The 27,429-nt window shown below is 37.6% G+C and overlaps 1 protein-coding gene across 1 annotated transcript; it reads right to left on the bottom strand.

Annotated features, from left to right (window-relative positions):
* Positions 1 to 997: 997 nt before the first annotated feature.
* LOC139452722 (C-type lectin lectoxin-Lio3-like) lies at positions 998 to 26,386 on the bottom strand. Its single transcript, XM_071234298.1, has 3 exons — positions 26,152 to 26,386; positions 3,177 to 3,350; positions 998 to 1,203 (listed from the first exon to the last, which is right to left on the bottom strand). Exons 1-3 carry the CDS (start codon positions 26,384 to 26,386, stop codon positions 998 to 1,000), a joined length of 615 nt encoding a protein of 204 aa, XP_071090399.1.
* Between the last annotated feature and the right edge of the window lie 1,043 nt (positions 26,387 to 27,429).

Below are 27,429 nucleotides of genomic sequence, written 5' to 3'. Positions count from 1 at the left end.
TATAGCGACGTGCATGTACGTGTGTGTGTGTGTGTGGGGGGGGGGGGGGGGGGGGGGGGGGTGTGTGTGTGTGTGTGTGTGGCTGCTCGTACTAGTCCGGACTGATGACGATTTATAGTGTTAGCTCACTGAGAGACCATGCCGCAGTTTAACAGGAATACCCCACTCAGACACAGTATACTCACTCCGAGCCGACCAGTCCTTGTTTTAGCTCCTTAATGTCGAGCGCCAGACATGGTAACACCAAGTACCATCTTTTAACGTCTCCAGGCGGATGCTCTACCACTAGACCACGGAGGCGGTCTGTTACAAACAGAGCTAGGGCCGTTGCGCTTTCTTGTTTAAAGTAACAGATTCAGTAAGACTATCCAACAATCTTAACGAAATGTATATATATGGTTTTAAGTGTTACTGCAGCATATGGATGCCTTAATGCTAAGTCAATTTCGACAATGACAAATTGTGTTTGAGTGTTCTGGCTTTGTTTATTAATCAAAGTGAGGGATGAAGCATGGACATACATTGGCAACCTGTTTACTCCAATCAACATATCGATCACTTGGTGCCCGGAATGTCTGCTGAGGGCTATATATGAATATTTATTATTCATAATCATAATTTCTAAAAATAACAAGAACTTCAAATGTTAATAAGTTTGCTTAAGTGAACAAAGAGATATCTGTGGATTGAATGAAGGGTTTTGAATACGTTTGGACAAGTGTGCTTTCTTAAGCTTTAGTGATCGTTGAGAAACCTGCTCAGCAGCGGTAAGTATTACCCTTGACTTGACATATGTTATATGACACATAATGAATATTTTATGTTCATTTTAACATGACTCTAGGTTCTTCTTAAACCATCCGGTGTTGGTATTATCGTTACAAGCACATCTGACGATGTTTACAAAAGTACATGTACCAAAGTATATCATATCTTGACGAAGGTTGCTTCATGTCCAATTCCAAACTGGAGTAATTCTCCTTTCTCGTCTTCTTTTTCACAACACCACCTCACACACAGTGTGATGCAGAAAGACACAGATCCCGATGTGCCAGGCTCTTGGAACTAGATCATAGAGGACGACACACTTAAAGTCGAAGAATACCCTCGGTTGCCCTGGGTACCAGCAGGTATAGTTAACCAGGGAGCCGTCCGTCCATCTGAACTCGTCGTCAATAGGATGCAGCCCCGTCCATATGTCACCTGGAAACAATTTTCAAAATGTATTTTTATCCATTACTATGCATTAAAATGAGTGAGTGGGTAAGAGAGTGCGGTTTAACACCTAGCGTGTTTCAGTTCATCCTAAGCTTGTTATCATGATTGTTGGAGCAAAAAACACAAGAGCAGGGGGTACCATACTAACAAAAGAAAACTAATAATTATAATCAGGATCGAAGCCTTGATCAGTGGATCCTGACGCGCTTATGAATATTGCGAGACCTTAGACCAATAACACGGGCGGTGCAATCTGTACTGAACCAAACAATGAAGGATAACAAGAACAGAAGGTTCCCAATATTGTCAGGCAGTTAACGTAGTTAGAAACATCCCACAATCGTGTATCGTTCAATGCAAACACATTCCAGCCGACTCAAATCAATTTCCCGAGGCAAGAGGGTTAACTGAACATAAAAGTCCAGTTTCCACCCTTACCGAACAAGGCTTGGATTATGGAGTTACATTATGGCTGAACTAACAAGTCTATGCATAGTCCAACCGAAATCGAAATCCGGTTCGTAAACAGATCGGTCGATTGCAGGATTTGCAAAGAATGTGCACCGCCAATTCATTTTCATGTTTTTAATCACGGCGCACACGTGATTTGATGTACTTCGCGAAGGAAGAACCGTTTTATCACCAAATAGATCATGATGGTAGATCAGATCGTCTTGACTGGGCGCCACCATTTTGTTTGAAGCAAATGTATGTGATACGAGAGGTGGAATCTGATTGGTCCATATGGGAGAGGCATAGAATGGACATAACTCGTAATTGCCACTGGTGGCGCTACGATCGAGCCCACGAATTCGAGCCCAGTTCGTCAAGGGTGGAAACTGAACTTTAAAAGTCAGTTAACGCTCTTGCCTCGAGAAGATGACTCAAATTGGAAGGATCATACTCTGCAACATGACTGACTGATGACCGTGTGGGTCGACGCTTATGCTTTCTCGTTAGGTTGGCCTAGACTCGATATAGCAGCAATAGTAGAGCTAACAGCGGCGTTAACAACATTTACCCGTATGGTGTATATTTTATACTTCGATTTTGCAAAATTAGAATGATCTCCAACATAATCTAATGCTTCATATCCTTGGGGTAAATATTACATGTCAACTCTTGATGACTTGGGTAAATAATTCATCTCATGACAGTGTGTTTTGTTTGTTTGTTTGTTGTTTAATGCCGCACTCAGAAATATTCCAGCTCTTTGACAGCGGTCTGAAAATAATCGAGTCTTGATCAGACAATCCAGTGATTGACCTCATGAGCATCGATCTAAGCAATTGGGATCGATGACATGCATCAACCAAGTCAGCGATCCTGACCACCCGATCCCGTTAGTCGCCTCTTACGACAAGCATAGTCTCCTTTCACTGCAAGCATGGGCTGCTGAAGACCTACATGTATTCTACCCCGGATCTTCACGGGTCTCATGACAGTTTGTGTACACGTCGCATTGTCATCTGTATTGTGTATAATACACAGTTTTATTTCATAAACTCAATGTTTGATGCTTAGTTTTAGTGGCAAAAGCTTGGATGGATAATCCTTCCCACTCTGCATTTTTGCCCAGTGAAGAAATGTCAAGACTCGCCCCCTATGTTACGATGAACGATTAAAAAACAAATCATCAGAATGCCGTCACAATGCTCCAGTGATTACATGTACTTTGGTCAATCCCTCCTTAGTAATTATTTTCATTTTACATTTCTGTTGTATCTAGAAATATACCAACGTGACTATCACAAAATTAGATATCAAGTGATTGTAAATGGCAAAGTCATTATATCAGAAACGATCCGTGAAAACTAACAAAGCAATCGCTGAAACGGTAAAACATGTTGAGTTTTTGGCCAGAACTAAGTTGATTACATGGCCACGAGAGAAGTACGAGTTGACATTCAGTTTTTCCCGGAATGACACGAGTGGTCACGAATGACGCATGAACTCACCCAGTTCAGAGGACATGTAGGCCATCTGCTTCTGTTTCGCGTCTGTGTCTATCTTGATCAGTCTCTTCCCACTATCACTGCATGTGGCGTTTGCTGATTGCCAGTCAGTTTGCACGCCAAGTTTGAAACACAGATGGGCTCCTCGGGAGAAGATGTGATCACGAGGACAATCAGCTGAAACAAATAAATAAAGCAGTAGCAGAAATGTTGAATTTGTTTTCATTTTCCTTGCTTGACACCAAAATTTGTCGTTTTGTTCAGGTAGCTTTCCTAAAAATAGGTAATTTATTGCCATGTAAAGGTATTGTAGAAGTAACCTAATCTGGACCAGACTATATCCGGTGATATTACGGGCAATATACCCAATGTTTGTTTGTTTGTTATTTTACGCCGCACTCAGCAATATTCCAGATACATGTCGGCGGTCTGTAAATAATCGAGTTTGGACCAGACAATCAAGTGATTGACATCATGAGCATCGATCTACGTAACTGGGATACGATGACATGCATCAACAAGTCAGCGAGCACACCCGATCACGTTAATCGCCTCTTACGACAAGCATAGTCCCCTTTTACGGCAAGCATGGCTTGCTGAAGACCTATTCTACCCCGGATCTTCACGGGGCTATCCCCTATGTAAGGGTACGATGTCAGACATAGCTATAGGTAGCTGGGAATCCCCACAGTTGTTTATGATAAATGATATCTGATTTGTATATGAAGTTTCATCAAGATGATGAATTAATGGAATACGACATATGCCCTTGACTGTTGATCGGCCTAAGTCAATCTTGCTGTCTTTGCAAAGCAAACATTAACACATTCCAGAACAGCAAAAGTTACCTTTTTTCTATTGTGTTCCATGACGTAATGTTGAACGGTTATCGTCCAAAAACATATTCTTCGAATTCCTTCATTTGAACTTACTTCCTTGAAAACTCTAAAGTATAAACTGTTGAATTTTTAATGACCACACAGGCAGCATTTCAGCATTTGCCCGATGTGTATGCAAAGTGTCACAAATAAATACTTAACAGTTTTTGAGTTAATGCTCCGCAAACGAACCCTAGCCTCATTAGAACCAAGGTCGAATTGATTGCCTTGCCTTGGTACTTCAGCAAATATAAACTTTCTTACCATCCAAATGAACCGGTTCAGTACATGTACGATTCCGACTATATCATAAGCATGTGTATATGAACCACTATCAAATAGCAATGACACCAGGAGTTCGCGAAAAGGTGAGCTCCACCGGTGGCACCCGTCACAAACCCGTGCAAAGGCAAGTTAATTGTTCAGCTGAAAAACACGGGAGCATATGGTTCAAGTCAAAATAGGGAATGGCATCAGACATCATTTTTGTCACTGATGCGTCAGATATGGGAATGTCATCCATATGTCTACCATAAAACGTTTTGAAAGCTTGACTGAGGCCTTGAATGTTGTAACCTTGATCAAACAACTTCTGAGCAAGAGTGGTATGACCCTCTTTGAAAGAGCATGCTCGATTGTATCTCAAACGTTGTGAAATGTAAACAACTGGAGCTGCTGGAATATTGCTCGACATGAAGGGAATGTTGACCATTGGAAAGTTGAAGTCATCCCTCTTGTCATACAGACTTGTACATAGTGTTTTGTCACTCTAAATCTTTATGCATACATCTTAATATGAAACAGATGAGGCGGTCTCACTGGTCGCCTTTATTTCTAGTTCAGGTGGGTAAATCAAGGGAAGGGAATTGGCTATTTGATTTGATTGAAAGATATCAGACCATCGATATACCTGAAGCTTACACGTGTATGTTAAACTTCTTTGCCAAATTACCATGTTTTAATTTTGCTAATCCGAATAGAAATTCCGATTCATATGTATAAAGAAACAGATCCAAAATGGGGGAGCACAATTGGTGTCGATGGGAATGCCTGCTTTTTGCCTAAATGTCTTAAGCCTAAATGTTACATAGATGTTATCAATGAGGAAGTGAAAGCCTTGCACATTTTGTTTTCTCAGTAAACTTCAGATGGCATTTGCGTTCATTTTTGACAAATTAATGTGAATCTCTAAAGATAGATACTCCTATGTTTTACATATATAGATGTTATCAGTGAGGAAGTGAAGCCTTTCACATATTGTTGTCTTAGTAAACTTCAGATCGCATTTGCTATTATTTTTCACAGATTGTTCTGAATCGCAAACTATAGATACGTAGATGTATCTGTGTTCACCACATTTTGTAACAAACGCCCCATGGATAAAGGAATGAAATTATTTTTCCTTAAGTTTGTCATTTGGGACAGTGGTGTACAAAGTTGAAAAATCAAATGTTTTGACAGAATGGAACCTGGTTCTTTACTGGTATTGCAAAACGTCAAACCAATCCTTTGAGGTTTGGACAATCCCACATGGTATCAATTCCACGTGTCTCAAATACTTCCAGTGAATATAAAGAAAGTCCTTCCTTGATTGTATTAAGGATGATGGTTAGTCTTTGAGACAGGGATTTTGTGGTACATTTACTGGACTCTCTCTTTGCAGGGATTTTATGCAGCTTTGGAATCTTGTCTTCAGGTTTTAAAGTCAAGTCAAAAGTTGACTGTACTGATTTAAGGTTTTGGCAGATTTATTCCTCTGGTAATATACTGTCCTAATATGTGGCATTATTTGATATCGTAATGTCATTTATACCAAGTTCGTTGATCAAATTAATGTAGTGGTGTTTACATATAATGGTTATGCTATCTGAGGCCTTGTCAGTGGGAACAACTACAAACTTTTCATGTAGGCCTGCCACACTTTGGATGACAGCTGGCTGAGACAGAGTGGGTTCATTCCAACTCCGTTTCTTCTTTTTAAGTTTCTGCATTCTACGAATGACAACATCACGCACTGACTTAACCCACTCTGTAAGACAGGTTCCTCTTCTTTTTTGACCCATTTGTGGCATATTCTTCGACCACATCCATAATGATCTCAAAAGTACAGAATGCAGACGGGTAGAAAGCTGTATCTATGGAAGCAGCCAGTTTGACAGGCTTCAACGATTCAAGCACCATACAAAGTTGAAACAATTCAAGCGGCATGGTAGTAGGCTAGTTCTACAACTCTGGAAGCAACGGTTACCACTATGGCAATGTTGACTAATAGAAAATACTGATAAAAGTACCAGGATCTGCACCGAAAAGTCGAAAGAATATATGAAAGAATAAAGAAGTTGAAATCCATTAAATCAACCTTGCTTCATTGATACTACTGAAACATCTTCTAGAAATCACTGCAAACAAGAAAATGTCGTTTTTTTCGTATATGGTCATTGGACGGAAAAACGACGTTATTTGGACGTTTTCAAACCATCGTTTTTCCGTCCAAATAACGTCGTTATTTGACATCGGAATTTACTGTGAGAGAACGATACCGTTAAGCTCCTCCCTTTCTTGATTGACATTGTCAATCAAGCAACAGCGTCTACCGGTATTTCTACTTCTCAGATTTTATTGGCCAGTCCTCGCGTGTTAGATTACAGGCCCGCGTTTGACGCTGCACTCGAAGCTCTTAGCGGAAGTACTGAAATCAATCGTTCTGTGCATGCGGATTACTTAATGCCTTTTCCAAATTTTCCGTTCTGTGCATGCGCGATTTCGCGTATTGTTTCCTAGATTTAATGTCACCACTATTTGACAATGATTCATATACACAGTCACGTGAAGGTTCGGAATCGTAATAAGTAACTCCATTTAAATTGAAGAGGATCCCCAGTGATATGGGAGATTCCGAGATGAAACTATTCTATGGCTATCTAGGCTGCCACCCAAACCGATCTAAATGGGACCCGAAAGCTTATTGTATGCTTTACAGTCATATGGAAGTGGACAAGAACTATACATTGTATTCCGGCCGATTGTGTTCTTGCATTCACTTATAAGTCAGGAAAATGGACTTAAAAGGGGAGTTGTTGAATTTAATTATTTTAATTATTAAATGTTGCCTATACACTACTCTGGACGAACTACTCATTGTTCAATTTATGTCATCCTATATACTATTAGTATGTTACCGTTCTAAAGTCATCCTCTCATATAACATTATATTGTTCATAGTATCAAAGCTTAATCAACAATATCAAGAGCAGCGATGTAAACCACTGAAACACCCAAACACAAGGCTGTTATCAAGCGCTAGTGCAGACGTGATGCATCGTAAAAACTGTATCATGATGTCTTCAGAAATACAATTATACTACGAGATAGTACGGCTAACGCTGACTCACCGGTGGAACGTAGACAATATCGCTTATACAGATATAACGTATTTGAATGTTAATACTAAAGACAAACACTCATTATTTTTGCAGTGACGATATAACACTTATACACGTTTATAGGTAACTTTCATCAGTTTTGCTCTTCATTTTAATAACTTTATTTTCACATATACATGTAGCAATACCCTACAAGCATGTCATACATAATTATGGGGCAGTTTTCAATCTTGTACTGACTTACTCTGGTGTTTTAATGAGCGAAGTTTATTGGCTTGGGTGTTATACCCCGTTTTTCTGGTAATCCTATTGTTACTTTATTTCCATCAAATGACACCCTGTTCTCTGGATCATGGCTCCGTGACTATCCATAACAATTAAGATGAACATTCAGTTCAAGTAAATGAATGAGTTTGTTTTGACGCTACAGTCAGTCAAAAAACCAATGCTGTGAGGCTTGATTACATACTTCTACCAGGTCGAACATCGTGGATCCTCATTTTCTGCCTTAAAAGAATCATAGTTCATATGCTATACCATCTCCGAATACCGTCCTACTCAATATGACCTCACTTGTTGCTAAATCTAACATCTATCCCCCTACTCTCACCCCCCCCCCCCCCCCCCCCACCAAGACCCTAGCCCACACACGCACGCACGCACGCACACACACACACAAACAAACAACGGATCTAAATAACCTGGACAGGAAATACTGCTGCTGACAGCCTCTAGTCAACTCAGCCGCGCCACCGCAGAATGTTCGTCCAACTCTGCAGGGGGCATTCTCAGTGGCTTCAAACGCGCTGAAATGTTTTCGACTTGCTTCCAAGATGGTGGACAAGTGAAATCGTATGATATTTGGCTATTTTAGGTCCTATCTCTTTTTTGATTACCCAATAAAGTCGATTCATAGTTACACGGTCGTGAAGAAGCTTACAACTTTATAAGACTTATTCATCTCATTCCAATAGAGCTACTCGTGCTCACATATAGTTGTAGTTATTATGTCACTGTTGTATTTCTTTAAAAATATATTACATGTTCATCAATAACAATTAAGATGAACTTTCAATTTCCGATTTAAGTAAATGAATAAGTGTGTTTTACGACACAATCAGTCAAAGACCAACGTTGTCCGGTTTGATGACACACAATCTACCAGGTAGCACATTGTGTACACCCTACCCCCATTGAAGTCTCCACTGTGGGTATTCCTGGGGACGAAAAGGCCCCACGTACCTAGGAATCTCATTAATACATTCATGCGCGGCATTCTCTACCTCAAGAAGATCATATAGTTAACATGTTAATCCAACTACCATCCCGCTCAAGATGAATGTTTTATGCAACATCCAACAGGCCCACATTTTGATTTACCAATCCCTGAATTGAGAAGACGTGCGTTACGAAGCTCCTCCAAGTTAACATCAATATCCGTAAATGTCTGTGATATTATTACCCATCCAAAGCCGAATATACATTTATTGTGCTTTCTTGACAACAAATGTTATAATTGGGATAACACTTTCTGAGTAAAGTTCAGATCCACGTACTTTCTTGGGTTGAGTCCCGTCCGGATTTGAACCCACACTGTGAGTAAGGCACCCAATCGCCAGCAAAGTCAGCGATCTAACCCAGCCACCTAACCAAAAATGTTAGTCCTGATTACATATACTTTGTGTACTCCTCTGACAAGTGAAAAATGGCACGGCTTCTATGGCCGAAAGCTTTGAACCCACAATGCCATTAAGAAAGTGGTTAACAGTAACACATATTATATTTGAATAACACTTTCTCAGTAAACTACATATTCTCGTACATTTTAGGGTTGAGATAATAGACGTTGATGGTTGATTATCGATGGACAAATAAAAGCCAAAACTTAACTTATGAATGATTGGTAACGGGAAATGGACAATGGGCAAACGGGAGGCGGGGTGATCAGCGCCAGTTATCTGTTGGCTTCACTTGTTGCGTTTCCTTCTTTGCTATCTTTTACTTTTGTTGTTCTTACAGGTACATACATATATATATATATATTATCTGCCTCATAGCATTTAATAATATTTACTGGATGAAGGAGAAAGTATATACTCCGAAACGCTGTGTTCCTCCGTTGACATCCATAAATATTTTTCCTTGTGTGTATCAGTTCTTGATGCCCTTCAAAGACTCAATCTAGCTTTGATTTTAAATGTGGTGATATTTGCGTAGTATATAATATGGTCATGCCTATATACATTTGGGTCTTTGTCTACATAAGCATTTAGACATAAAATTTAGAGCTAAGGGCATTGCTAATTCTGCAGGAATGCAGTACACGTCACAGCAAGCTGTGATCTTTATTCATACTTAAGATATTCGTAATGGAGATCGCATGGATCCATGATGGCTGACATAGACACAAGGGTGGGGAAAGAAAAATGTGATTTGTGTGTGTGCGTGCGTGTGTGCGTTTTGATACGAGGGTTGGCGAACATGTTGTGAGATGATTGTGTGAGTAAGTTAAGTGTTTGAGGATGTCGTAGGTACGAGTATTGATACATGCAGACTTAGGGTTGGGGGACTGGGTGTGCCTGTACTGAGGTCTTTTGTTTCACTCACTTAAAGTGTTTTCTTTCACTCAAATACTGTTTTACGCATTTTAATGACTGAAACTGTAGTGACTCAAAGGTCATACTGGCCGGGCATTCTACATATCTACCCGAACTACATACGTAACCATTTTTATGCTGTACAATTCCTCCCCCCCTCTCTCTCTCTCTCTCTCTCTCTCTCTCTCTCTCTCTCTCTCTCTCACACACACACACACACCAAGTTTCAGCTTTCGCCTCTTCCTTTGTGGAATGAGGTTTCACATTTGTAAAATGATCTCTCTTATCTACCTGAACCATCAACTTAACTGCCCCCACCCCCTGCAGTTTTCACGTCCCATATTGCCAAGCAGGTGACCCGCAAGGAGGAATGCCGCCCTCCCTCAGTCCAGTTATAGTGTGTCTAGCACAATATGTTGGGAAAACGTAGCCTTGCTGTGGGCAAACATTTTGTAACAATATGGCAAACTTTGATGTGTAAACAGCATATATAATTCAGTTTTATTTCAACAAAAAGGGAAAAAATCGAAACCGACTTCTTTTGTAGATACATTAACAACAAATCAAAGCAATAGATCGTTTGAGCTAGCATGAATATAAAAAAAAACATAATTAGCAAGTCGATAGTGTTCTGAAATGTTCTTCATGAATAGAATAGATGGCTGATAGACGTTCGACCGAATAATATCATTTGCTAACTTCAACTGTTCATCTAATTTCCATTAATGTATGTTACATAGTTCATATGTTCATGGTCTTCTTCACTGAATGAATAGAGTGGAGGACTACTTCACTTGAGGATAAGTAACATAAATAATGATGATAATTATGATAGTATTGCCATTATTATTCCTTCAGATTATTAAAAAAAAGTTATTATGTTTTCATATTTAACAGAGAGAAAGAGGTTTGGAGATTGTGAGATTATTTTCAGCATTGGAATTGTTAACATAATTCTTAAAGATATTATGTTTTGTTTGTTTGTTATTTAATGCCGCACTCAGCAACGTGAGGATATTAAAACATTACACTTAGGTTCAGTTGTATTTTTATATTTGTATCATTTTGCAAATGTTACAGAGACCTTATAAGGGATATAATAATGTAAAGTCGTATTCTTAAATTAAGAATATGTTAGATTTATCAACCAGAAATATTGCATACAAGAGGATAATTATATTTCATGACACTATTCTACGTCGAAGTCAACGATATTTGTGTATGTTATTGCTACATAACACGGATACGTCATGACAAAGCAATTAGAAATTGACATTTGATGATATTAGAACAAAGAAGGAAGCGATATTTATTTCACGATAAAACATTGTTCTATCATGACGTCATTTATTGAGATTCGAACATGTACTCGCAACTTGAAAACGTCGTAAATTTGACCTTATTTTTGAGAGGAATGTGGCTAATGAGTTGTTCCCAATAAATGTTTCTGGAGAAGGTAGATAAACGCAATACCAGAACAATCGAATCCGAAAGTGAGAGTGATAAGACGGTATTGGGGGAAAAGTTACAGATAGCCGACAAGAAAATTATGAGAATATGCGGGAAAGACCAAACTCAAATCCTAAATTGGATTTAACTAGCATGGCCGCTGTCGGATTCTATTCAAGGAGTCATCATTATTTAAGTACGGCTAAATATTTTAAAGCGTGTATTTTTTTCCCTAATTTAACACCCTCAAAGAGGCTGTACGTACATGTATTGTTGATATCTCATATAGAAATAAACTAGTCGTGGTCGTTGTTTATCGTACAATATACAACTCCCACTCGTCGTTTGTTTCTTAATTACATGACCATATACACTAACAGTATATCTATTCATGTTTATCGGTCAACAAAAGCGACATAAGCATTTCCATTATTATGAGAAACCCTTGCCAAAAGTAGCGCCAACTGCACGATTGCAGGAGCATGTTTCTTGATTCATCATAATAAATGATGACACTGGATGCTCGCAAAAACGCGAGCCCATTCCGATCCACTAGTGGCACCCGCCACAAACACATCCACAGGCAAGCCAATTGTTCACCCGAAAAGGCAGAGAATTGCATTAGACATCATTTTGGTCATTGATATGTCAAACCTGAAAATGCCGTCTACACGTCCAACATAAAGCCCAAGCCAGGACCCAAATCCTTTAAACCCGTCCAAAGTTCTGTTAATTACATACATTTCCCCCTAACCTTAAGTAATCTATGCTAATTCTGAAGTGAATCGTATTTACCCGTATGAATCGTCTTATGTTATTTATTGCCGATAAACAGAATATGCACACTTTATGAAAGTACTGTGTGATACGTCACGCACCAAACCTATACTCTCGATATACATGCTGCTCTTACTTAAAAAAGAATATTGGGTTAACAAGACACGTATATTAAAGTGCCATGCTTTCCTGATGTGCTCTCATTCTAATTTGAAATAATGGCATAAATAGTTACCACTCATCTTTCAATATTTTTCAAGGTTGGGTTAATCACAAACATATTTGAATATGTACAACAGCTATACTTACTTATCTTTATACTTAAAGGCATCAGGTTTTTCTGTCATAAGACCCCGAAAGAAATATGTCCAACACAGCCCAATATTTGGCTCTTGGCTCCTTGTTATTATATTTTATAACTTTTGTTTAACGACTGTTTTTTTCTGTAAAATATGTTCATTTCAGAAATTAGATGTTATTCAAGCATCAGGTCTGCGGTACGTTCACTGCATCAGCATTACATTAAAACATAATCTTAGCATTTATCTTTTAAAGAAGAGTGCAGGACAACTTGCTTTATACATATAAATGTGGACATATATGTATGGACATTTGGATGATCTAGATATACCTCCTTAAAGATAGTGTTCGTAGATGACTGTAGAAAATGGAATAAGTATGTGAGTAATCGGGTTAATAACACGTTCAGCACTATTCAGCCATATTGCGATATTGGTTTCCAACATACAAGACGGACCATGAAATTATGACTTGAATTTGGACTGGCTTTCTGGTGTGATGTAACACCCCAGAATCTCCGGTAGAAAAAAGAGCTTAAAGCACGAATAAAGATCACGAGATGATACTGATGTATATATCTGGACATATATTTTTCGTATACTCTAGTATTACTACGTTAATTCATCAGTATATATGTATTTTGCATAAAAGGATATTGTAGGATCGACGCTGACATTCGCATATAACCTATTCACCAGTGCTGTAATATTTAATTCATTTCTATCATATCGACACGAGAAACGAGACACGAGAAACTATATTTAAATTTAAAAGGAGTCCATGTGGGATGGAAATTTCAGCCTGAACCTGTTGAACAAGGCTTGTTTCAATTTGGGCTTTTGCATTGCCGTAAGGCCTGGGCGGAAGGGAACACCTGTTTGCACCCATCAGATACCAATCACAACTTCTCTCTCAAAAGGAAAACAAAAAACGAAAAATGTCGGAAGTGTATCCTTCTAATTTTCTATTTAGATACATGTTTTAACTTTAAAGTGTGGAAAGTGGGGTCCTCTATCATCCCTATGTGGCTGCTTGTAAAAATCTGATATCTCTTCCTGATATCCTGGTTAATAATATATTTTCTGCTGAATATTCGAAACAGAAAGAGTGAGTTGGTACTACATATGTATACGGTTCAATTTTAAATGACTGCAGCGCTCCATTATGAAAACAAATTGTTTTAACGCCGCACTCAGCAGTATTTCAGTGACGGCGGTCTGTTGTATATGAAATAAATGCAAATTGAATCGTGAATCTTGAAAGTTGTAACATTTCCGCAAATAAGTATCACATGCAGTTTACAGTATATCAACTGCAATATACTGTATACAACATTCGGTATACACTGTGTCGGGAGCTCTGCGCTGGGCTGGAGCCCACATTTCCTGCACCTCTCCCTTCGGCAAACACATCATGAAGGTTGCAACGAGGTCACGGGTCAGGCGTGCGCTCATCAGTTGTCTTATACGGTCAAGAGTAAGATCTTCCGGAAGACCACTGCACTAGAGGTATGTGGATTGTTGATGAGGTACTACGTGTTTGGAACTGGGAGTTGAACACTAAGCACTTTTAGAGAAGAGCTCACAATAAAACGTTATGGACTCGCGGACGGCTTGTGTTTTCATTTCAAGACGTACATGTATCAGGTTGAACTTCTACGACAGATGTCACGTAGTTACCGTTTCCTAACTGTAACAATAACTGAACTTTACGCCTTTTATACACATTTGTGATGGGGCGACAATGCGACAACGAGACATATTTTGACCTTGAAAATGTCGCGTTACGGCATCTTCGCCCTTTTGTAAAATAAAGAAAAGGATTATCGCGACAATGCGACAAATGGCCAATTGTCGCGCTTTTGTTAATTTTGACACGTTTCGCTTGTTTTTGTAAGGGCGTCAATGCGACAATGCGACATAGTGAGTGAGTGAGTGAGTTGGGTTTTACGCCGCTTTTAACAGTATTCCAGTTATATCACGGCGTGTCAGCTTAATGTGGGAGGAAAGCCCGAAGTGATGCAGGTCTTAGACGTTTACCACTTCGGTGAAACCCACGAGCACGGGTATGGTGCTGACAAACTTAGAAACATAATCGGGGCGAACCGGGATTCGAACCCACAATCATAGGTTTCTGGCGCGCCCAAGGGACGCAACTCTGCACAGCGAATCGCGGCGCCTCAGACGACTTGGCCACCCACGTGCGTCGCGGGACCAGCGCCATCTGATTGGCTGTTTACAGTTATACAAGGCGGAGCAAAAAGCATCGTTTTTCCGTCCATTTTTGATTTTTTACGGGAAAAAACCCGACTTTTTCGTGTTTGTAGTGATATACTTCTTCCTGTCTCTTTAGTCTATAACAAGTTTCAACACGGAAGCGACCATCGTTGCTACAGAAAGAAAGACATCAATCCAGAGATCAACAACAATGGAAGCGCGCACTGTAGCAAGCTACGACAATGAAAACAATTAGTTTGGATAGAGATTGAAACATTTACTTCGCATACCGCTTTAATAAGTTTTTTTCACAAACCAACACTCGACTGCTTTACTAAAGTCAATAAATGCAGATTACAGTTATTGTTTAGAAGATAAATGCTATGTGTGTGTCTATTTCCGGGATTTTATCGAGTATTTGCATCTTGGAAATTCATCTCGAGACCCGAAAGCGTTAGCTTGAGGGGCTCGAGTGAAAATTTCCAAGATGCAAATACTCGATAAAATCCCGGAAATAGACACACACATAGTATTTATCGATATTGTAAACCTATTGTTTTATTTAGGAAAATACATGCGCACTCTTTAACACCTCGTACTTTCTCGGTTGTGATGCGTCAACATCGAACGTTCTGTTGCTGCTATGGTGATTGTGATTTTGATAATTAGGTACACCGGTAATGAGACGCAAATACCATCACGTATATTTCAGCTGCGATACCTACATCCTTGAATTCCTCATACATTTTAGAATCAAATGCCAAATGGTCTTTGTCACCAATACAAATTGTCTAAATGTAATGAAGCAAAATAAATTAGGTGTGAAAACGGATGCTGAAAAAACTGCACTTGTTGGAAATGTAAACAAAGCCATTCGTCTATTCGTTGAGTACATTGGCTCGAGATCTGCATTTTCAGAATATACACGGGAAGAGAATCGTAGGAAGAATTAGGGAATTAAACATATATGCATTGCAATAATTTGATATTTTCAACAGAACTTGAAGTTCCCGTCCTGTGTGAAGCCATGACTGACGCAAAATCACGCACAGCGACAACGGTATTTATCAGAATTTCTGACTATTTACTTTGGTTTCAATGAAAAATACAACAACTAAAAACAGTACACAGATTGTCAGAATGTTTCTGATTACTTACATGTCACATTTATGTATATACGAACCCTGAATCAACGAAAGTCCCCTCGTAAAATCCCGCGCACTGTTGACGGTCAACACGCCATTTTGTAAAACTCGGTCACCGGTAGTGATGTCAAACTTCAACATATTTGTTGTGCATATTTGGTAATTTCTCTGAGGTAAAGGTCCTTGAATGAAAGTACACACGGTCATTGTTAACTGCTTTTTACTGTTTCATTATGCAGATCTTGCATATCTTTTGTACATTTTTTTCACACAATTAATTTCACTTTGGGTATTAATTTTAATTATAAATTTAAAATCCCAATAATTCCCAAGAATAGAGAAAATCAAAATATTTGTTATGAATGTTAATTTTGTATTTCAATTTGCGTCGATTGTTAATTAGTATGCAAAAAATGCTGAGTAGTTATGTATTCCTACACAGTGATTCGGTCGCTTGCTTCAGGGAATGCAAATCATATTTTCACCCTTTGACATTTGGTCATGTGACCCAAATTAGCCAATCACAACACAGAACACTCTTTCTATAGGTTTACAATTTAGGTTAATGTAGATTTATAAAAAGGATAAAAAATGTATAGGTCATTATTGTTGAATAGTCGTTTCTGAAACCAGCTTGCGCATCACTGAATCAGTTTATATTTTCATAAAATGTTTGCAAGAGATTAGAAAAGATCGATATAAAAAGTGTGAAAGGCAGCTAACAACAAAGCTGAAGATGTCACACGAGTCACTTGTTTTGGCATTGTTTCTGAAAGACCACGAGTGGTACAAATGATGAAGAGAAGATAGTGTTCACCACTCTTTATTGGCTGAGTTCTTCGTAACATTAAATATACTCTTTAATGATAATAAAGCAAATAAATCAATTAAAGTTCTTGAAAAGTATTCAAACATTCATAATGTTCACCCAAAATCATCCCCAATAAAGGTTACATTTCATTTTGAAACAATGATTTCTCCTTAAATTTAACTCGCTACAAAATTCACATTTACGGTAAATAAACATTTTCTCACACATTTGACCATCGCGGGTCACTCACGCTCATCGGTGGAGCTCGCAAAACACAACAGGGAGTCATCATTATTTTGGAAACACAGTACATATACCAAAACAGCTTGATCAAACCGGCAAAATAAAATATGTCTTTCTTGGCATAAATGAAATTAATTATTAGTTATTTTAGATTCAAATGTCATTTCAACCAACGAGCTACAAGCATCATAGTATTATGTATTTATACGTATTCATAAGGTTACTGGCATTATCAAACATATTTATATAAAGATCAGAAGATTCGTAGGAACCAGAACATCACCGACTAATCACACTGCTAAGCTGCCTTTTATATCTTTTCTAAACGCGTGGCCTACGCGTGTTTACTGAAATAATCAATATCCAATAAATAAAATATACAAAACAAAACACAAGTCGGTTTTCGCAAAGGCTGTTCAAAGGCAGATCAAAAGTTCACATTAAATTATTTAATATTCCTAAAAAACACAAATATGGTGCACAGCTAAAAACAAAAGTGTTTTGTCAGTACATCAAATTAACTTTTACTTCATCTAAATGGTATGGAAATAGTTTTTAAACGCTTATACAACTATTTCAATAGGAATAGTCTCCTGTACAAATATCAATCCGGCTTTGTACCAGGAGATTCTACTACCTCACAATTAATAGAAATTTATAATGATATTGTCTCATCTGTTGACAAACACGAATACTATTGTATGGTATTTTGTGATATATCGAAAGCATTTGACAGAGTTTGGCATAAAGAATTACTTCATAAATTACAAAAATATGGTGTAACGGGCAAGCTATTACTATGGTTAGAAGACTATATTAGACAAAAGGTTTTTGTATTTGGCAGCTTTTCATCTTTGAAATTCACCAGAGCCGGTGTCCCCCAGGGCTCGGTATTAGGTCCCTTTTTGTTTCTGGTCTACATCAACAATCTCGCTGATAATCTAGTGAATTCCACTCGCCTTTTTGCAGACGATACTTCCATTGGTACATCATCTCTTCACTTACAAATTATAGAACACAGATTAAACAGTGATCAAGAGCTTTTCAATACCTGGGCCAATAGATGGCTAGTTAAGTTTAACCCGGACAAAACAACATTTATTCTGTTCACTCATTGTAAAAACCGCACTGCAGATATCATTTATAACAATACCGCACTTAGCGTATCTATCTCGCACAAACATCTGGGCGTTACTCTCGCCCATGATATGAAGTGGACAACTCACGTTGATAACATTTGCCGCTCAGTTTCAAAAATGATTTGTTCGTTAAGAACCGTTAAATATTTGCTTGATATACAAACCCTGTCCAAAGTCTATCTTGTTTTCATAAGGCCTATATTAGAATATGCTTCAGAGGTATGGGACAACTGCAGTCATGAAAATTCCGAAAATCTTGAAATGATTCAACTCGAAGCCGCTCGCATAGTAACAGGTCTCCCTAAATTCTCCTCAAGATCGAGTTTATATTTTGAGACAGGATGGGAATCACTATCTTATAGAAGGTTAAATAAAAAACTTTGTACAATCTACAGTATTGTTAATAACCTATGCCCATCATATTTACATGACATGTTACCACCCAAAGTATCAACTTTTAGTAGATATGAGTTACGAAATCAGAATAATCTGAATTTGCCGCAAGCACGAACAGTTACATACCAACAATCATTTATACCTTATTCAATCAAATTATGGAATGAGTTACCCCTGAATACAGAAGTGCAACATCATTATCAAATTATAAAAACATATGATTAAAACAAAAATTACAGCTCTACCTCCATACTCCTCAATCGCCAACCGTGGAGCTAATATTCTACATACACGCCTAAGGCATTCTTGCAGTTCCCTAAATGCAGCTCTTTAAAGTAAATTTATCTGATACTTTGTCCTGCTCTTGTGGAAACCCATGTGAAAACAACATACACTTTTTTCTTGAATGTCCCAATTACACTATTCCCAGAACTATCATGTTCGCTAGCATTATAAAAGCTGGAACTTCACGTACAATACAAAGTATTCTCTACGGTGATGTATCCCTATCTGAAAGTCACAATAACCTCATCTTCAACAGCGTTCAAAAATATATACTGTCGACAAATAGATTCGAGTAACCCATTATCATTAATACAGAATATATCTGTATCATTTATTATTAATTAAGCCATCAGTGAATAAACTGCATGCATGTAGATGAATACATGGGTATCTCTACCTCCTTCTATAAACATAATGTTTACGGGTGTATATATTCTGGTGTATGTGTGTAAATATGTGTATGTATATACATGTATGCATGCGTATACAAAGTTATATGTGTATGTATGTACATGTAGTGTGTGTATGTGTGTATATATGTACATGTACATAAGTGTATGTATTATTGTGTAATTATATATGTAATCTTGCATGTATTTGGGATTAATGTGTATGTACAAGTAAATTGTGTCTATAGGCAATTCTTATGCATGTCTATGTTATTCTTGCAAACATTATGTTTATGTTCTTGTGTAAATATATTTCTCTTTGTTACTATAAATGTAATATGTGCATATGTATTTGAGTATCTGTATGTATGTATGAGTATGTATGATTGTGTATATATGATTATGTGTATACGTATGTATATGTATGTGTGTACGTATATGTGCATATATATGTATAATCAATGTCTGTACATATAGAGTAGGGAAAGGGCCATCTAAGTTGGATAACTTTTGCCCAATCCCGTTGACCATATATGTCAATAAAATATGTTTAAAACAAAGAAATATACATTTTTATTGTTATTGTAACATGCGTCTCAGCATCAATGTTACTATAACCGAAATACAGTAAACTGCGGTTATGACGAACTCAAAGGGATCACTAATTTTAGTTCGTAATAACCGTAGTTCGTTATAAGTATACATGAGCTGCTGTATTGAACTTTGATGGCAATAGAGAGTTGTATCGAACAACAGTTTTCTACTTAACACTGCTTGCGAGAAAAAAAAATACCAATCATGGTTTACGTTTTATGACAAGGTCTCGCCATAACTTGCCACTTAAATATCTTTTCAGTTGATTTGTTTGAATGCAGGTTTGTGCCTTTTCTTATGTAGGTTCGTAATTTTAGGAATTTGAAAATACTCAATATCTAGAAAAAAATACGTTGAGATTTCTAGAATGTTTTGCTTCCCTGTAGCACGTCAAATTATGTGATCTATGGTGAATTTGGAGACAAACCCTTAATATATACATTTAAAAAAATTATACTGCGTTTCTGAGCTTAAGCTTTTACGTGGTGAAAGTTCAAAAGTTGATTTACACAAATTACCACTACTTTGTCAATTTTAATCATAATTTGATAGAATTTGTTAAACATATTTTCATTGAAAAGGCTTCAGTTATACCAGGGAGAGGCGATTTTAAGTCAAACTTTAATATTTATCAACATATGGCGGAATGAAAGAAATTATCATATTTGGCCATATATAGTTATTAAAGACTTAAAACTTTAAGAATATTTTGTCTCTGAAAAACAGTTAATGTTGCACTGTATTGAAATGTAGATGTTGTATCCACGATATTTTCATGTGTCCAGTGTTTGAATCAGTAACACTCATAAGCATATATCTCTCACCCTATTAATACAAACATCCAAATATGCTTAAAATGTGCAACCTATGCAGCAGAAAATAGTCGGAATGGTAAGAAAGCCCTACAAAATATGCGCTCGTATATTTACATTCTGCCCAACCCATCAACAAAGCATTCTCTGTCCTCCGTCCTCCGTCCTCCTCCTCCTTTATACATGTGTACCTAATGTACCTGTCTATCATTTTTTTAATACTATGTTCATGCAGATAATTATCACATCCAATGTACCCCTTATCCCGCTTATCCGCTTGTAGCAGTCTCTGTGGAATAACGTTCATGTTCTGTTCTGTTTATTAGATGAAGACCAGTGCGTGGCCAGTCAAGATTGTCAGAACCATCTGAGGAGCACTGGAAAGCTCCGGTCATATCTGACTCGTGACACTGCAGTCAAAGTTACATGTATGCCATCTGTCATCTCAGACTCCAGCTACATTACCTCCTGGCGAGTCAACATATCCAAGTGTCACCTTCAACATCTGCAAATTATCCTTGACACAGCTGCGAGAACAGTCGTGAAAAACAAGAAATACGATCATATTACATCAATCCTCGTGAAGGAAATTATACTTCCAAAATGATACATCATACTAGCCCAGCCTACAAATGTTATCAACAGGACGCCCCGCCTCACGTGTCTGATCTACTGGTGGTATACATTATACACCCTATCACACTCACGAAGATCCGAAAATCAGCTACTCTTTAACATCTGAAGAGTAAGGTCTAAGGGATATGGACATAAAACCTTTGCTAATACAGCTCCACTTGAAATAACCTCCTAAATCAGATCAGATATACTTATTTAGGACCGCTTTTCCAAACAACGTCTTTATCAACATACCTCTCGGCTTATAGTCTAAAAACTACTGGAAAGCCATTCAGCTGTATCCTGAAGTTAACAGTAGGAATGTCTGCTTGGTGTTTGGTATCGACAGTGTCTTGTGGACTGAGGCCTTTCAACAAGATATTTATCAGGATTAACACAATATCAATATTTGTAAATACTGGAATCAGCTTACGATCCCATGTTCATATATTAATCTCAGCGAAATCTACAGAAATAAACATGAATCACTGTCGTGGAATTCAGGGGTGAAATAGATGAGGCGGTCTCACTGTAACATTTCATCATGTACTCAACTCTACTTAAATTGTATTTAGGATGCGTCTACAGATTGCTGATAACATTAATCACAATATCTACAATATTGTATAATTTTGTTGTAACGACATGTTTAAATGTTTAGCTGATGACAAGAAATTCTAATCATTGTCAAATATTTTCAAATAAGTACATTTCAAAGTCAAAATTAACTAAAATGTACCGTAGAAGTTGTTTTTAGCTGTTGTTTAAACCATACACAACAAAGCTTTAGGGATTACAATGGAAAGGACTTTGAGTATGTATAAGAAACAGTTGTACTAAGAATATTCTTGACATGGAAAGCCGAATTTGTAACACCCATTTCACAGTTCTGCAATGATATGTTGTAGGATAATGCCAACAAACTGTTATTAGTATTAAATAATTAAACCATAAATTGTATAATTCTGACATATCTTAAAATAATGATAGGGTACCGCCCTAGTTCGCCGTATAAGAAGACTGAAAAAAGAATTGCAAAACTACAGGTTGACTTTTGCAATTCAGTGTCCGGCCATTATAATTAACAACATCCAAGACTTCACATCCATAACATTGTAAAAGTTAAAACAAATGTCAAACAGTTGACAACCTGTTTTGGGACTAGAAATTACTGGTCTCAATCTGTGATAATAACACATTCAGCGAGAGAATTTATGCATGGATGTCAACTTCTGTATGATGAGAAACACAACGTTTCTGAGTATATATCTGATGAACTTGATGAAGGAGTAAGCATACACTCCATAATAAAGAAGTAAACATACATAACTCTAGATGTGTATCACTTTTTAATGTCATTCAAAGACTTAACACATGTGAGTGAGTGTGTTCCCTAGACAGTTGACCTCACGCCCATCTTATTGTTCTCCCTATTGGGCTCACTCTTCCTTTTCATGAAGGTTTCCACTTTTACTGAATACCAATATCTTTGTTCTATTGACTAGGGGTGTCACGATAAATCGAAATATCGATATATTGCTATTGGTAAGCACTTAAAGTCAATAAATCGAGTGTTAAATCAGTAGCATCGATTTCAGTTAGGAATATCGACAGTTATGATTGTATTCACCATTTCATGCGATTGAGTCAAATGCTGTTTAAATTTGTTTATCTTTTGATCATGAGTGTTAGTTATTTACACATGATAATGTGGAAGATTCTTTTTCTTAAATTATTAGGGTAAAAAAACCAACAAATCAGTCATATCTCACTCTGTACTTGTTATTTGTTGTTATGGTTATTACATTCAAAGGAAACTTCAGTTCAAAGGTTTAATTCAACTCTAAAATCAATCTACAATGATACACTGAAAACCATCGATATTTATCGCAATAGTTGCTTGCAATATCAATAGTTATCGTAATAGTTTCTTTCAATATTAACATTTATCGCAATAGTGATTTTCAGACCAATAGTCAACCCTACTATTGACATTTATGTGCAAACCACATTTCTCGCAATGGCATGAGCAACATCTTTAAGCTAGACGCAACAATATTCATTTAACCCATATTGTTTTGAGGGTTGTATTGCAAATGTTATGTTTGTATTTTCTTTGTTTATGGCTAGGTGCTATATAAATATACTATCTAAGGCCTTTCAATTCACATTCAGATAGGTTTTGTTTTGTTTGTCTTACATGAATAGGAGAACTTTCAAGTCTATCACAAAAGTCTTCCAAATATTTTTCTCTCCCGCGTGGAGGTATAAAACTGGATTTATTTTTCACTAGACTTTCACCATATTTCCTATTGCCTGCGTCATCATCCCATTTGACGTCGTTGTCCTCTTCAGGTTCAAAATATTCAGCCAGTCTCACTTTTCGAGTAAAGTTCTTTAGGTCTGTTTTGATAGCCTCCGGATTGGGCGTCGGTGTAGGTGTAAACTTTAAACCTTTTTTAGTAAACTGACGTCATTTACACTGAGGGGATGACAAGACAGGTTTATGATTTTAGGATCTTTCATGTGATTCCCTTTTCCACCTTGGGAGTCTTGGCTTTTCGTGGAAACTGCCTCTTCCTAAAAAATATTTCTTTATTGCATTGCCGATGTAGGTAACGTTGTCACCATCACACTTGTTTCCATACGATTTGTTTTTATGATCACGTCCTGGTCCGTTGGGACCCCGTTGTCGGCCATATGTTTTAATATTCTTTAGTTTATCCCCACCTTTGTATCTTTTACTAATACGCCTTCGTATCTTTTTTTGAGAAAGGGGTTGCTGTTGTGAATGAACTGTCTCAGAATTCCCAACTGTAACTGCATCGGCAAAGGTTTTCCCACATTTAACAACCTTTGACTTGTTGTTATTTGTCTTAGGTATTTTTATCTGGGATCCTTGATTCCTCATCACAACGGGTTTATTAACAGATGCATGAGGGGTGTGATCTGTTTGCTTCTTATTTTTGAAAAAACTATTCCCATATTTTTCTTGACATCTCAGCAACCAGTTTTCTTTTTGTCGCCACTTTTCAAATGCGCTTTCTTCATCTTTGTTGCACTCCTCTTTCCAGATTTTAAGACGTTTATCAAGTATATGCCCTGAATTTCATCTATGTAGCAATTGCCGCATATGTTCATCTGTGTCATCAAACTTACGGCGATAATTATCCGCGTTTATTTGCATCAGCTGAATATTACTTCGAAATCTCTGAACTGCTAGCTTGATACGAATATCCTTTGCTTCATCACTCTCGCCTTCTATTGGTCGAATGCGATATTTAAGAGGCAGCATAATGTGTTCTTCATTCAACCACGTTTCATACATGATGCAGTGGTTTCTCACATTTAGATAGTTCCAAAAAGCTTTACTCCGTGCATTACGGATAGATTTCCATAGGTGTTCCATTAACTTCCTCTGTCTATATGCTTCTCTTTCTACCGTAAGATTCTGTATTTCTGCAATGTACGGATTTTGAATGGGCTCACCTTTATTGTCTTGAGGATGTCCAACTGAATCCCTGAACGAAATATCCCTTACTGTCTCTCAAGACGTATTTGTACCATTGTTTCTGGAAATGATGTTAAAACTACTCGCCTTGCTGAACTTAAGAGTTTCCTACTGCATCAAAATTATCCCGCAAAGCTAATTGAAGATAGCATACAGAAGGCGCTAAGTATTAAGCAAGTAAAACTGAGAGAAAAGTCTGAAGAAAACAATATGGGGAAAAATTTAACTCTAGTATCTACCTTCAACCCTAATCATGAAAAAACATTATCCATGGTTCAACGATACCTGCCTATTTTGAATCAAAGTATTAAAATGGAGAAGATATTAAGCAAGATTTTGACAAGTTCTACATTTGATTCTGTTGTCATCACTCCACAGGTTTCTAAGTGCTGTGACAAACGTTGCCTAACTTGCAGAAATATAATTGAAGGCTGTTCAGTCCAAATTACCAAGGACACTAAATTTACTGTAAAACAAAGTATGACTTGTGATACTAGAAATGTTATTTACTTGATTGTTTGTAGTGGATGCAATGAAAAGTATATCGGAAAGAAAATAAAAAGAAGAATGAATCTTCACCGTTCACAAATAAAGCAGCCACACAACCGCACGATTCCACTCAGTGAACATTTAGATACATGTGGAAACGGCAACTTTTTAATTTTCCCGCTATATATGCTAAATTTTGGTCATGAATTGTTTCAAAAAGAGCAACATTTCATTCATAAATACGCGCCTAAGTTAAATGTAAAGGCGTAAGTTATTTGTCCATTGTCACCTTGGTATTGTGACGTCATAGTTTCTAAATGTTATGACGTCACGTAACTATATGTTACTACTTCATGTCCGTTATTCAGTTATGGCCTGATGAGACTCGTACGTGGTACGAGTTGAAAGCGCTAGCCTATTAAAACTGTGTTCAATCTTACTCCACTTATTTAATTATTACTATATTGTGCCTGTGAGTTAGAACTTTACTGTGCTTTTTTTATACATGAACGCTCTCATGGATGGCGTAGATTTGAGAAGTCAGACTAAAAAGTCCGAGACGCAACAATATTCATTTAAACCCATATTGTTTTGAGGGTTGTATTGCAAATGTTATGTTTGTAATATCAGCACCACATCCGTGCTCGTGGGTTTTACCGAAGTTGTAAACGTCTGAGACCTGCACCACTACAAACACTTTGGTCACTAAGAAACGTACGTTGGGTTTAACGCCGTTTTTAACAGTATTCCAGTTATATCACAACATGTTAGCTTAAAGTGATGCAGGTCTCAAACGTTTATGGTATGGCGCTGACAAACCTAGAAACATAAACGGGGCGAACCGGGATTCGAGCCCACAACCATAGGTTTCTAGAGACGCAAACGCACGCAACATTTACAGCATTATCATCACCATCATCATAATCATCGTATGTTGAATGGTACTCACGATGTATCCAAGAATAGTACATCACTCCGGTGACGTTTATCATCGCTGATGACGTCGTGGAGTAGACAAGATTACTGATGTAACATCGCTGATGTTGTCGTTGATAAAAGAAAGAGGAGCATGATGCATCAGCGAGGCAAGTGGAGGCACAGTGTAAGAGACAGGGAGACAAGGACGGCGTCAGACCCTGTTGTAGAATGTTCATCGCCAGAAAGTATGCGACAAGCTGCAGCATCGTTCTTGTTCGTGAGACACACACATCAACATATGACCCACTGCTGACTAATTGAAAACGTAATGGTATTTCAGTCGACTGTCTTTAATTTCCATTGGCCATACAGAATACCACACAGAATATATTGATCGGATTGGATTGCGACTTCCTCCTTGAGGTCCACTTTATTGAAGTAGGTATCCCATGGATACCATTGTGCTCTCCTTCTTGTTGATCTGTTTCTTTATGTTTCTTAATGCATATGAGCTTTAAGTGTATCGTCAACACTGATTTACCCACCAGAACTAGAAACAAAAAGGACCAGTGAGACCGTATCATCGTTCATATTTACATCAATGTATAAAAATTCAGAGTGACTAAAAACTCTTCAGAAGTCTGTATGAAAAGAGGGATGACTTCAACTTTCCGATAGTCAACTTTCCCCTTAAGTCGAGCAGTATTCGAGCAGCTGCAGCTTTGGTGATAAACATTTCATATACCTTAAGGAACATTCCAGCAAATTCTATCTTCGAAGATTTTATTGAGCATCACACGACTCAAAAGTTGTTTTAACAAGGTTTACATTCAAGGCCTCAGCAAAACTTTCAAAAAGCTTAATGGTAGACATGTGGAGGATCTTTCCAAATCTGACGCATCAGGGACAAAAAATATGTTTCGGGCAAGACACGCTCACCTTTTCGCGAGCACGTGGTATCAAAACTATTGAATAGTGATTAATAAACACATGGTCATGGAATACTTGTAATTGTGCGATCGATTCAGCTTTGGATAGCTATTTCTTATCGATATGGAAAAGGGGTTTGTCACTCTTAGATCTGTTTTGTTAATATTAGATTTGTAGGGGTCTTCTCGCGTACCCAACACCTGTTGTGTTATGGTTCCAGACCAGAAAAGCGAGATAGTCCCTAGGAACAAAACTTGTGACTTTTCTTTTATTACTCGTGGGAAACGGTTGGGACTAGTTTTCTTTGTTCGTCAATGTTGTGATATGACAGTGTAATTTAGTGTTACAAAATTTTGTAATCGTATGACATAGTTTCTGT

The sequence above is a fragment of the Haliotis cracherodii genome, unplaced genomic scaffold (genome assembly GCF_022045235.1).
Source record: "Haliotis cracherodii isolate W230 unplaced genomic scaffold, xgHalCrac1.p SCAF_9, whole genome shotgun sequence".
Classification (NCBI taxonomy): domain Eukaryota; kingdom Metazoa; phylum Mollusca; class Gastropoda; order Lepetellida; family Haliotidae; genus Haliotis; species Haliotis cracherodii.
Note: the sequence above shows the minus strand (reverse complement) of the source record. Positions and strands in the feature narration are given on the sequence as shown.

Excerpts from the sequence above, each read along its gene's own strand:
- LOC139452722 (XM_071234298.1), bottom strand. The coding sequence starts at position 26,386 with ATGCTGCAGCTTGTCGCATACTTTCTGGCGATGAACATTCTACAACAG. Across the intron at positions 3,351-26,151 it reads GTACTATTCTTGGATACATC|CTGATTGTCCTCGTGATCAC; the intron begins GTGAGTACCATT and ends TATTTGTTTCAG. Across the intron at positions 1,204-3,176 it reads CTACATGTCCTCTGAACTGG|GTGACATATGGACGGGGCTG; the intron begins GTGAGTTCATGC and ends AATTGTTTCCAG.